This window comes from Carassius gibelio, chromosome A16, assembly GCF_023724105.1.
Source record: "Carassius gibelio isolate Cgi1373 ecotype wild population from Czech Republic chromosome A16, carGib1.2-hapl.c, whole genome shotgun sequence".
NCBI classification, from domain to species: domain Eukaryota; kingdom Metazoa; phylum Chordata; class Actinopteri; order Cypriniformes; family Cyprinidae; genus Carassius; species Carassius gibelio.
The window spans coordinates 918,194-932,411 of NC_068386.1; the positions used below are offsets into that span (position 1 = coordinate 918,194).

The 14,218-nt window shown below is 35.9% G+C and overlaps 1 protein-coding gene across 1 annotated transcript in view; it reads right to left on the bottom strand.

Annotated features, from left to right (window-relative positions):
* drd2l (dopamine receptor D2 like) overlaps window positions 1–6,800 on the bottom strand; it is an 11,288-nt gene extending 4,488 nt beyond the window's left edge. Inside the window, exons 1-4 of the mRNA XM_052617810.1 lie at window positions 6,379–6,800; window positions 5,426–5,535; window positions 3,562–3,698; window positions 452–657 (exon numbers count right to left, since the gene is read on the bottom strand). Of these exons, the coding sequence (XP_052473770.1) occupies window positions 452–657; window positions 3,562–3,698; window positions 5,426–5,535; window positions 6,379–6,684 (759 nt within the window). The 5' untranslated portion in view covers window positions 6,685–6,800. The remainder of the gene's footprint in view (window positions 1–451; window positions 658–3,561; window positions 3,699–5,425; window positions 5,536–6,378) is intronic.
* Between the last annotated feature and the right edge of the window lie 7,418 nt (window positions 6,801–14,218).

Consider the following 14,218-nt stretch of genomic DNA (forward strand, 5'->3'; position numbering starts at 1 on the left):
AAAACAGGTCAGTAAGAATGTTTCTGAAAAGAGTCTCTTCTGTTCTCCAAGCCTGCATTTATTGATCAAACATACAGTAAAAATTGTGAAATATTATTATAGTTTAAATCAGCTGTTTTCTGTGTGAATCTGTGTTAAAGTGTAATTTATTTCTGTGATGCTCCGCTGTATTTTCAGCATCATTCCTCCAGTCTTCAGTGTCACATGATCTTCAGAAATCAGAATAATATGATGATTTACTGCTCAAGAAACATTATTAATGTTGAAAACTGTAATATTTTTACGTAAACTGTGATGCATGTTATTTTTCAGGATTCACAGATTAACAGAAAGTTCAAAAGAACTTTGAAATAGAAATCTTTTGTAACATTAAACATGTCTTTACTCTCACTTTTGATCAATTTTAATGCGTCCTTGATGAATAAAGGCATTAATCTCTTTCCCAGCACACCTTGCGGGATCTTGGAGCGTCTCTGGGCTCTGGATGGAGGCCGTGTCTGCGTGACGGAGCGGTGCGTCTGCCTCGTCTGCGCAGCACCACGCAGATCTGCACATACACCAGCAGGGTCACGATGAAGGGCACGTAAAAGGAAGCGACAGACGAGTAAACCACGAAAGCAGGGTCGGCAAAACTGCAGTCTCTCCCTTCCTGACTCGCTGAAAAGACAAAGAGAAGAGCAAAAGTGCATCTCCTGTTGTCTCTCACAGATCTGTTTAAACGCTGCTTGATCTGTGCAGATTTCTCTCCTGATTCAGACCAGAACACTTTTTCACTGGAGGAAGTGTTATTATGGATTATAGTCTCTATGTGTTTGAGTTAAAATCATCTTAATGCTGGATGTGTTTCAGGTTTTGTCTTCTCCAGATGTTCACTGATGGACTGGAGTGCTGTGGATTATTGGGATGTTTTTATCAGACTCTCATTCTGACGGCACCCATTCACTGCAGAGCAAGTGAAGCAATGCTACATTTCTCCAAATCTGATGAAGAAACAAACTCATCCTGATCTCTGATGATCTGAGGGTGAACACATTTCCTATAACGTTCCTATAATTTCCAACTGTTCCAATCAAGGAGTGAAGATAATAAGAGAGTGAATAACATCTTTAGGAATGTTAAGGAAACTTCTAAACCTTGACTCTGACTGTTCTTACTCAATGGAAATGTCACGTTGGATTGAACGCTGCATGTTATATTGTTTCAGATCCTCGTATAGATGCAGGGACAATCTGTGAAGGTCTCTGAAGCAGATCACTCGAGCTGAAGAGGATCTCGTTGAGATTCAGGAGTCATCTTGTGGAAGAACAGGAGGCTTTAACACAAGCGCTCAGAGGCACGAGCAAACATTAAATAAAGAGACGACGCTCTCTCGTGTCAATACCGATGTGCTGCAATCACTACACGTGACATTAATAATAACTAAACTCAACTAGTTCTGCTTTATTTCCTTGAACAACTGCGTTGGAGGATAGAGCGCTTTTCATAAATTACAAGACTTGTAAAATGCTGAAAGATGTAGGAAGGTAACACACTTTTTAATATCTCAATTGTTCCTGATAGTGTCACGGTTCACAGGTGAACAACAATTTATTAAAATTGTAACCAAAACATAACAGTATTTTTTCCTAAATTTAATTTTTCTGGATTTTCTAGAAATATTAGTTATTAATAGTGCTGTCAAATCGATTAATCGCATTCAAAATAAAAGTTTGTGTTCACATAATATGTGTGTGTGCTGTATATATTTATTATGAATATATAAATACACTCACATAATTTTTTATTTTTTTTTATTTTATATTTACATGTATATATTTATATTCATATAATTTATATATAAATTTTATATATAAACAACACTTTTCTTAAATATGCACATGCATGTGTGTCTATTTATATATACATGATAAAAATATACAGTAAACACACACATATATTATGTAAACTTTTAAAGTTTGTAAACTTAAAAAACTTTAAAATGTAAACTTTTATTTTGGATGCAATTAATCATTTGAAAGCATTAGTTATTAAACATGTCTAATTAATTAAAATTATGAACCTTAAAAAAAATCATTAAAAGTTTGACAAATTATTTTTTTTCCCTCTGAAAATTAAGTCAAAATTTCTTTCGCAAAGTTTATGTTTTCAGTTTTTGTTTTCTTTTCTTGATTCCGCTTTAATGCTTTAATAAAATTTTAATTATTAAAAAAGCATGTCTAACGAATTTAGTTAATAAACATTTAACAATTTAGTAATTTATAAAAATTTATTTTTACAATAACAATAACAATATTTTTTTTTCCGATTTAATTTATGATTTATGATTTAATACAAATTTATTATCAAAAACGGTGACAACCAAATAAAGGCATAAAAATAATGAAATTAATGAAACTTTTAAAATTTAATTAGATTAAAATTAACACCCCTTTTTTCGTTAAACAGCTTTACTGTTAAAATTAAAATACGTTAGATAAAAAGTTTTAATAAATTAAACTTTACAATAAAATAACGTCTGAATCGCATTATTATTACTTTAAAAAGCACATTTTTACTATTAAAGAATAACATATTTTTGTCATAATGTCTTCAAATTAAACCAAACTTTTATTTTGACAGGATGTAGTGGGCATCTATTGATTTCTGTGTAGTTTTTCCCCAATTAAATCCGATCCATCTGTAATGACTCCCGCTGAGCTAAACACACGTGTTTCGGGATCGCCTGGAGGAGGAGATGTGATTCCCGAATCCTTACATTTAATCATATATGAGAGCTGATCTTCAGAGAAACACGAATATCACCCGGAGTGAGGACATGATAATAATGCACAGAGGGAAACCTCATTAGGACCTCATGAATCCAGCCACGTTCCTCTGGAAGGAGATCAGCTCTAAAGTTCACAGTGGAGAGCCGAAGGAAGAGAAACATTAGATTAAACTCGACGGGACGCGAGTTTCACAAGGTCATTCGGGGATGGAGCATCATTAGGGCCTGTTAACTCTGTAAAGCCTGACATTTAAAATAATACTCAGAAAAATATATTTTTTAAAAATGGAACAGTTTAGTGCACCTCTAGACAAAATATTTTTTTCAAATCTAATAAATTTTGCATATTTTTGGTGGTCATCATAGTTGATCCATCGGGCTTTTATGGCTCGTGTAGGCCGACATTGTGAGAATATAAACGGGAAATAAAAAAACACTTATTCAGAGACTCAAACTGAGCTTGTGAAGATCATTCCTCCGCTGAGGAACAGTGAAAGTAAAGCTTCTGGAAACAAACGCTCCTCAAAAGATCCTGAGGATCAGATTTGAGACTCTAAAACATGATTGATGGAGAATCAAGTAAAGCTGAGCTGCTTCAGTCCAGGAAGAGTTCATCTGGAGATATTACTGACCTTATTCTCATCTTTACTTGATCACAAACAGGAAAGATTTGACTAGAGCTACACTAAAAGATAAGAAATTATAGGATTAACATTGAACATATTTAAAGAAACATATTGCACATGTCCCTCATTGACTAGTTGTGACGTCCAGGTGTGTGTGTGTGTGTGTACCTGTGTTGTTGAGTCCGAACAGCAGCGGGCAGGAGATAGCGAAGGACAGGAACCAGACGATAGCGATCATCAGAGCCACACGTCTTCTGGAGCTGTAGCGTGTGTTGTAGAGTAACGGCATGGCAACAGCCGTGTACCTGCTCATCAACACACGTCACACATTGACAAGAATTACTGATGCAACACATATAATATTACAGTGATGACAGACAAGGAGGATAGAAACAATTAAATAATTGTTTACTACTGTCTGAATACCGAGTGTGCACTAAGAACAAGTGTGCAGTAATAAACAACGCAAGCAATAGCATTCAACATTGTTGTCACATGACCTTATATTAATTTGTGGAGCATCTAGTTGTCAACTTGGAAATAAAGCAATTTTGCGTTCCTAATCCAAAGAAAAAAAAAAAAATAGAAATAATCAAAAAATAGAAAAAAATTTAAATATTTATTTCTATATAAATATCTATATTTTTTCTAGCAAATTGGTAAAAACAATACAAATACTCCAGAAAAAATAATAATAAAGCTATTTTGCATTCTTAATCAATTTGGAAAAAATAGAAATAGTAAAAAAAAAAAATAGAAAAAATATATAGAAATATTTTTTATGTAAATACATTTGGATACAAATAAAAATATATAATAATAATAATAATACTGCAAAAAATATGCTATTTTGCTATCTTAATGATTATAAAAATAGAAATAATAAAAATAGAAATAATATAGAAATAATTTTTTCTTTATTTTTCCAGATTTTATTTAACTTCTTTCTCTCTCTATATATATCTCTCTCTCTCTAATGTTTATTTAATAATATTATATTATATATACAGTTATATACACAGTTGGATAATTTTTTTAAACTGTTTGTCGGTCAAAATAGAATTAGTCAAATAGAAATGTTGCAGTTGATTTAACTTTATCTTTTTTTTTTTTTTTTATAAATAAATGAAAAATAAATAAAATATTAAAAACTCTTTTATGTTTTATTGTTTTGGGCTGTCTGATCAAGTACTGAGTCAAAAACAGGGTTGCAAAGGGGCGGGAAAATTCCAGTAAAAAGTTTCTGAAATTTACCTGAAAATGTTCACCTGTTCGCAACCGTACTCTAAACAGGGTGACACATTAAATTAGGGAACAGTATTCACTATTAGCTAGTTGGCTATTAGCATATTGTTGGCTGTTTATCAGTACTTATAAAGCACATATTATTGAATGAGCATATTCTACATCCCTTAGTGTTTGTTGCCTTTCAGAATGGCTTTCTTATGTTGGTCCCTAAACAGGGTGGTAACACCCCTAATAACTACAACAATCAACTAAACCATCATTCATCTCCAAAAGAAGGGTTTCATACGACAGAATACAGCTCAATACCAACTGAAGGTCTGCTGGATGATCAATAGAAACCGATTCATTTATTGAGACGCTTGAGAAGTTATAAAGATCGTGCAGAACATGAGCAATCCAGCATTCGACGAAAGTCATTTCCGTTTAGATGAGAAATGAATGGGTTGGACTTGAATAGTCAAGTTGTGAGGTACAGTAATGATGCGTTACGCTTTCATTACGGCCAAAATCATCCACGATGTGAGTCGAAGCACTTGACGTGCAGCTCGTTACGCATGCTTCTCGATTTTCCAGCACGGGTTTAATGAGGAGCAGCACTCGCTAAATTTCCCCGCAAGCAGAAAAAGCGCCTCAAACACACTGCAGGATTTATAATTCATGATCTCCTCCGCCTCGCATTGGCCTGGAGTGCATTTAAACCAAAGATAAATTCAGGTCAAGCGAAGCCACAAACAAACGCTGAGGAAAAACCCTCAAATGTTGCAGAGCGGGCCGGACGGGTCACCTGTCGATGCTGATGGCACACAGGTTGAGGATGCTGGCGGTGCACATCATGACGTCCAGCGTGAGCAGAATATCACAGTGGATCCGACTGAACCTCCATTCACCCACAACCTACACACACGAGAGGAATCAGCACAGAACCGGAACACACACTGGCCGTGAGCCGGCCAATCAGAGAGCAGGAGACCCTATGATTGACATGTGAAGTGACCAATCACAGTTGGTTTGGCTCTTAAGGCCGTAGGATTTCTGTAATGTGGAAAAAGCTAACAGAATCACGTAAACAAGACATAAAAGTCATAAATCATTATCAATACAAAAATTTGGCTTAACTTGAGAAAATAGGGATAACTATTCTACAGCAGAATTTACTTTTCATATAATATTAATAATAATTATATTATAAATAATTTATGATAATAGTAATATAAATAATGTTGATATTTTTCTTTTTTTAAGCAAATTTTTTTATTAAATCCTGAAAAATGTAAACAGACAACACAGAATTTATGATGAAAAACTAAAATGGGGGAAAAAATTTAATCCAGAAAAATTAAGAGAAAAAACTAATTTAAGGGAAACAAAAAAATAGGGCTCTAAAAAATTATAAATGGTAAATTGTATAAGTTTCATCATTTCAATTAATCAGACTAGAACCCAGAAAAAATACAGCATTTGAGAAAAATATTAAATAATTTGGGAATGTAAAAATTAAAATTAAAAAAAGTTTAAATTGATGGCTAAAATGTAATGTAACTGTTAAAATGTAATCCAGAAAAACTAAAAAAAAAAAAAAAAAAAAAAAGAGAATCCAGAAAAAAGGTAGGGGAAGAAAACAGCATTTGGGAAAGACTACAACAATTCGGGATTTCATAGAGCTCTACTTCTGTGCTCATCAGGGCTGCGACTACATTGAATTACCAATAAAACTGACCAATCACAACGTCCACTGACCTCCAGATAGACGCCCCAGGGCATCACCAGCGTGGCCAGGAGCAGGTCGGACACGGCCAGAGACACGATCAGGTAATTAGTGGTGGTCTGCAGCGCTTTCTCTCGGGACACAGCCACACACACCAGAACGTTTCCAAACACCACGCAAAAAATCAACAACACCAACAGCACGGCGTAGAAGTTATACGGCGGAGACGAGGGAGACGGAGACACCGAGCAGTTCGTCTGCGGGAGAAACGAGGACGGAGACGGATCTGGGCTGGGAGAAGCGCTGGGGACGCCGTCTTCAGTCATGTTCAGAGGCATTATGAAGCTCCGCTGCGCACCTGAGAAGATGTGGAATTAAAACAATTAATGCTGAAAATTACAATTCTTTCATTATTTCCTCATTAAACCATTTTGTACTGTTCATAGATATTTCCCATGAGCACGAGCTGTAACACAAACATCCAACTGATGCACTTTATTATTAGTATATAAGACAAATCCAGGGTTATTATAACTTCATTCTTTAAAAAAAATGATAACATAATTTTTTTGTTGTTGAAAATATAATACAAAATATAAAATAAAATAAATATAAAATATAAAGTTAACTTTAACAAAAAACATAAAGTTAATAAGCGCCACCTGCCAGTGTTCATAAATGCTTTGTTTACAGCGGTAACCAAGGAAACACTTTAAGCACCACCTGCTGCAGTGTTCATAAATGCTTTGTTTACAGCGGTAACCAAGGAAACAGTTTAAGCTCCACCTGCTGCAGTGTTCATAAATGCTTTGTTTACAGCGGTAACCAAGGAAACAGTTTAAGCTCCACCTGCTGCAGTGTTCATAAATGCTTTGTTTACAGCGGTAACCAAGGAAACAGTTTAAGCTCCACCTGCTGCAGTGTTCATAAATGCTTTGTTTACAGCGGTAACCAAGGAAACAGTTTAAGCTCCACCTGCTGCAGTGTTCATAAATGCTTTGTTTACAGCGGTAACCAAGGAAACAGTTTAAGCTCCACCTGCTGCAGTGTTCATAAATGCTTTGTTTACAGCGGTAACCAAGGAAACGCTTTAAGTGCCACCTGCTGCAGTGTTCATAAATGCTTTGTTTACAGCGGTAACCAAGGAAACAGTTTAAGTGCCACCTGCTGCAGTGTTCATAAATGCTTTGTTTACAGCGGTAACCAAGGAAACAGTTTAAGTGCCACCTGCTGCAGTGTTCATAAATGCTTTGTTTACAGCGGTAACCAAGGAAACGCTTTAAGCTCCACCTGCTGCAGTGTTCATAAATGCTTTGTTTACAGCGGTAACCAAGGAAACGCTTTAAGCTCCACCTGCCAGTGTTCATAAATGCTTTGTTTACAGCGGTAACCAAGGAAACGCTTTAAGTGCCACCTGCTGCAGTGTTCATAAATGCTTTGTTTACAGCGGTAACCAAGGAAACAGTTTAAGTGCCACCTGCTGCAGTGTTCATAAATGCTTTGTTTACAGCGGTAACCAAGGAAACGCTTTAAGTGCCACCTGCTGCAGTGTTCATAAATGCTTTGTTTACAGCGGTAACCAAGGAAACAGTTTAAGTGCCACCTGCTGCAGTGTTCATAAATGCTTTGTTTACAGCGGTAACCAAGGAAACGCTTTAAGCTCCACCTGCTGGCAGAGAGTGAATCTGTGTCTCGTTCAGCTCGTTTGCTGTTTCTGCTTAATGCTGATATTTTTTATGCATAGTTTCACAAAACTGAAGCCAGATCATTCTATTTTTGCTACAAATTTCGTAATTATACAATCTAATTTAGATCCAAATCTGCTCATGTTGTGTGTATGCAACATCTATGTTTTTTGTCATGTGGTAGGAAAATAATTGCACACTAGTGTTCCAATAAGCCACTTTGAAACTCTCCTGTTATTTCATTTATTTTTTAATAAACGCTATGAACTGAAGTTAAATTGTGTCAAAAATCTTAAAAAAGGAAAAAAAAATCATGAATCGAATCGTGAAATTAAAATCGTGAATCAAATCGAATCGTGAGTTCAGTGAATTGTTACATCCCTATCAGTGAAACTAAAGCAACATTGAGCTAGTCTCTTTTAAATTAAAGAACTGGTTAGTCCTAGTTAACAGCTTTATATGACATGTTTTCTGCTTTTACTATTATTGCCCACTGAACAGCACGTCATTACATCACTGGAGAAAAAACGACATCCATTTATTTTAAGTTTGAAAGGCAAGAACATTCAATGCTATTTCTGTTCAATCTTTTTACCAGCGCACACACATGATCAGACCTTCAGTGTATGAAAGCACAACTTCTCATTAGTTGCCATTTTGCAAGCACTTCAGTGGAAGTGGTGCGAGCGCAGGACTAATTGCATTGGCGAGCCGCTCTGGTGGCATCAAGGGCTTCGCTCAAGGGAACGAACGTGATGCTACAAGCAAGGTAAAGCTGCCACGACTGCAGCTACACGCAGAACAGTCACGCATGAGTCACGTAACGCCACTGTTTTTAAATTAATAGTCTATTGAAACTATTGAATAAACACATAGCCCTTGATCGCATATGATTTCAACCTGTGAAGGTTTGTCATGCACTGTTCAGCTCACAGTCCTCTAAAAACTTAAGTGTAAAAACATTTCACAGTAACAGTTCAGAAAATACTGCATGCAATGTTCAATGCACTGATGAATTCATGTGCTACGGTCAAATTGATCCACAATCGATTTTAAAATACTGGTTAAATTATTTATTATGTCTTGAAATTTGGCTAATATTTTTCATTTAGAGTCATGAATGTGCATGTAAAGTTTCGACAAATCAATGTGTTTTGGAAAGTCTGTATAAAAATTGTTACTACTTTTACGTTTGATCAATTTGACGCTTAATTTTCAATGTGCCCAAAATACTAGGTAATCTATTTATTTCTTCTTGAAATTTGGTAAATGTTTTTAACCTAGAGTTATAAATATGCGTGCAAAATTTTGGCACATAGATGTGTTTCGGAAAAGCTGTACAAAATTTTATGCAACTTTTGTGTTGGGGTCAATTTAATCGACACTTGATTTTCAAAGTGCTCTAAATACTGTTTAAACTATTGATTTCTTTTTGAGATTTGGTGAATATTTTCAGGTTTGGATTATGGATCTGCATGCAAAGTTTTGTCCCACAGATGCGTTTTGGAAAGGCTGTGCAAGAATTGTTGCAACTTTTGTGTTGGGTCGGTTTGAGCCACACTTAATATTCAAACAGTTTGAAATGCTGATTAACCTATGAATTTATTCTTGATATTTGGTGTATATTTTATATTTAGGGTCATATAATATATGCACAAATATTGTAAGATTCTTGTGGTTACTGGCAGCTCAACGTACAAATACTCACTACGAGTAGTCAAGAAAAAAAAATAGTTTGAGCAGTTAATTTTAACATAAAATATCAAATTATGATTTTTGTCAAATACCAAGGACACCAATGTGGGCCCATGACACAAAAGGGCAGCAGTTCATTTAAACAAATTATGCAAATGAGACTGCAGCTGTGAGGCAGTGAAGCAGACGTCCGACCCTAATTAAAGGGAAAGCGGCACTCTTTCCAAAGGGAATCGGTTCTCATCCCCACGTCTGTTAATCAGGAATCACTCAAGACAATACGCCCTGATGAGAGCCCTCGTGTCTGTATTAGATCTGAGCGCTGATGAATCTCTCATTACATAGACACAAACACTGATCGCTGATGAGAAAATGATAATCAAGAATTAGCTAATGAATGTCTACGCTCCAGAAATTAATAGTTCTGCGTGCCGTTCCATTTTGCAGTGGAATAATTGCATCCTAATCTAATAATCACCTCCATCTCTTGAAATGTCTGCAGCTGATGATCAGTTTTAATGGCTGCGTCTCAGCTGTCTCGTGAAAACATGTCACTGCACTTAGAACCAGAAAATAAATAAGAAATTAGATTTTTGCTTGATTATAGCACTTTTTTGCTTTGTGACATGATATGTAGCATTGCATCTCTTGCTCAGCAATGGATGCTCTGCAGTGAATGGGTGCCGTCAGAATTAGAGTCCGAACAGCTGATAAAAACTGATTCAGACCAGAACACTTTTCCACTGGAGGAAATGTTATTATGGATTATGGACTCTATGTATTTTAGTTAAAATCATCTTAATGCTGGATGTGTTTCAGGTTTTGTCTTCTCCAGATGTTCACTGATGGACTGGAGTGCTGTGGATTATTGTGATGTGTTTATCAGCTGTTTGGACTTTCGATCTGACGGCACCCATTCACTGCAGAGCAAGTGATGCAATGCTAAATTTCTACAAATCTGACGAAGAAACTAACTCATCAACTTCTCTTATGACCTGAGGGTGAGGCCATTTTTATTTTTGTGTTTGCAGTCACTTTTTAAGTTTTCTACATTTGTCAATCCTCCCCACTTGCTATCTGGGGAATTAACTCAGCGCTCTGATTGGTCTAATTTGTAACCATGTTTTTGCATAGTTTAGAGCGACAAATCATAATTTGAGGTCAAAATGTGTACATGTTGGCAGGGGCGGATCTACCAGGGTGGCATAGAGTGGCAAATGCCCAGTTGGCAGCAACGAATAAAAGGTTATGGCCAATTTGAAAATTTACGAGCGCTAATCTTTCGTGATTCGTGATCCTGCTCCGAACTCCCGAACTGATTCAAATGATCTGCGATTCCCGAACTGATTCAAATGATTCGCGAACCCGCTCCGAACTCTCGAATTGATTCAAATGATCCTCGATCCCCATAACTGATTCAAATGATTCGCGATCCCCAAACTGACTCAAATGATTCGCGCACCCGCTTTGAACTCCCGAACTGACTTAAATGATTCGCGATCCCCATAACTGAATCAAATGATTCGTGATCCCGCTACGAACTCCCGAACAGATTCAAATGATTCGCGATCCCCAAACTGACTCAAATGATTCGCCAACCCGCTTTGAACTCCTGAACTGACTCAAACGATTCGCGAACCCGCTACGAACTCCCGAACTGATTCAAATGATTCGCGATCCCCAAACTGACTCAAATGATTCGCCAACCCGCTTTGAACTCCCGAACTGATTCAAATGATTGGCGACCCCCCCCCCCCCCCCCAAAAAAAAAAAAACCACAAATAAAGTTGGCTTGACATTGGACGTTGGACGAGTCTCAATTTAGGGACCGTCTCTAAAGTTTCATGCGATATTGGTATGCACTTTTCTAACATCAGTAGCATTTGAAGAGAATGACTTATAGTCATTAAAAACAACTGTAATTGTTTATGTAGGTGTCAGCTATAATGTACAATTGAATTAAATGTTTGATATTTATTAAAATCTGTAAATCATATGTAAATTATGCTACTCTTTCACATGGGCTCAAACTCAAATTTTAAGCTCAATAGCATTTGAGGAGAAATACTTGCAGTCATAAAACAATTGTAATGTGTTCATTTAGGTGTCAGCTACAATGCACACCTTATACATGTTTAATATATATTAAAATAAAGTGTAAATAATTTAGGTAAAAACGAGGCCCGTTTATCACTTTCAGGCACATTCCTGTGAAAAAATTTTTTTTCAGGTTCCCTTACGAAAATTACCCATGGTTTTAACAATAACACCACAAATCATTGTTCTTGTAGCCATGGTAACTGCAAATTAACCATCGTTTTGTTACTTCAAATAATAATTTACAAAGTATTAATATACTGTAATTTTTTTTTGTTGTTGTTGTTGTTGCTATAAAAACACCTAAGCCATCAATAGCCTTTAAAATGACTTAAAATGCATTATATAAAAAAAATAATGAGACAATAATGATTGGTTAATAATAACACTGTTACAATACGTAATGTAGGCAAATACAAAACAAACAATTTATGTAGATGTTATTACAAATGCCATGTGATTGCTGCTGTTACACTTACAGGACGATCAAATCCTTGTTTAGGCTACTGACCAAACATTTCATTCAAATTCACTTAATCTTTCATTTTTGGACATCTTTTTGCTATAGATGACACAGCCTTTATAATTTCTTCAACAAAAAAACGTGCATATCACAACCCTTACAAAAATAAACCATGGTTTTATCATAGTAAAACTGCTTAGTTTCCTTTTGCATGATTTCTGAATGCTTGAGACTATAAAATAAATTAGAGTCATAATAAAGTTATAGCCATAGGTAAATGTCGAGAGCTACAATTGTGATTTGTAAATAATGCAATTTATTCGTTTAGTTTTTATTTGATTAAAGTGCTTTTTTCACCCTTATAGTAGGTGTTTTTTCATCATCATATTTGAGGAAGGGGGACACAACAATACAATCCTGCTCAGGGCACCCATTTGGCCAGCAGCGGCCCTGAAGGTGTTGTTATACACGTCTCTACTACACACACACACACACACACACACACTGAAGCACGCGTGTTGTTTTCAGATCTTCACTATATTAACACATGATGTATGCTACACATGTTCACGTCAGCGCGCTATGAGAGGATTTCACCATTTCATTTGATAAAACTATCATCATTCATTCGTATCGTATACACAGACTGACAGAAACAGCAATGTCTTTATGACAACCTGTCAAAATAAAACTTTGGTATTACTTGAAGAAATTCAAACAGAACTATAGTACTATACTTATGCACAGTAGAGTATGCTGTACTTCAAGTAGGCCTATAGCTAATAATAATGGTTTATTAATAAACACAGAAACTCTGTCTACAACTCACCAAAGTAAAAGTTTGGTCTAACTCAAAGAAATTATGTAAGAAATTGCTTAGTAACATATACTTAAAAAAATATATACTAAAACATTATTTTAAAGGAATTCATTTTTGGGGGAACTAACCCTTTAATTACATGTAGATGAATAATGTATGCATTAGTGAGTGTGTGGTGCTTATGGGGTATGGTCACTTATTCCTGATATGAACTGTTTCAAATGCAAGACATTGATTGCATGAGATTAAGTTTGTAAATGATAGCCTGTGTCCTTTTGTAGTGTGCACTTATATATCATCAAACTGTGATAACTGTGACTAAATTCAGTATAAATACGTCTGCCATATGTTGCCACCCCTCAAAAATTCCTGCCCCCTTCTCGCCACCCCATCAATATTTTTCTAGATCCGCCCCTGCATGTTGGCATAGTTTGCATTTCACCTCTTGTTTTTTTTTCTCTGAGAAAGCAAATGTGGTCAGGACTTTATTTTATCCAGGAATGGGTTTAATGGTAAAACATGTCTATATGACAGGCATCTGATGAAGCAAGTTATTACATTTACCTGAAACATTATGACCAGGAATGCTCATCAAGAAAGCGTTCACGCTTTCACATTGACCTGCAGTATGAACATATTCTTGACAGGTTTCCTGAGATTCAGGGTTTGAGGGTCTCGTTGCTTGTGGAGCGCACATGAATCTTTTACGGTGGACGATAATAAGGATCTCATCAGTAGCAGGAGAATCTGTCGCTCGTTATAAGAGCCTCAACGGCTTCATTAACCACCGCAGAGCTCAGATTCAGATCCATATTTTAGCAGTTCTCTTGAACAACAAAGAGTTTAATAGATACATGAACATAAGAATGTGTGCAGTTGTAACTATATAAACTGTAGGACACATAATGTGTCCTGAAATTGATGCACAGATAAAAAACAAACATGCATTTCCTTATAACTTCGAGATTATTGCATGCATAAATGCATGTACAGCTGAAGTGAGCACACAATAGGAATCGTGGAGTCAGTGATTGTTCACAGATACGCCATTGTTGCATTGAATATAAGCACGATCACAACGTGTGCATTAAATGTGACATGTGTTTGTTTTG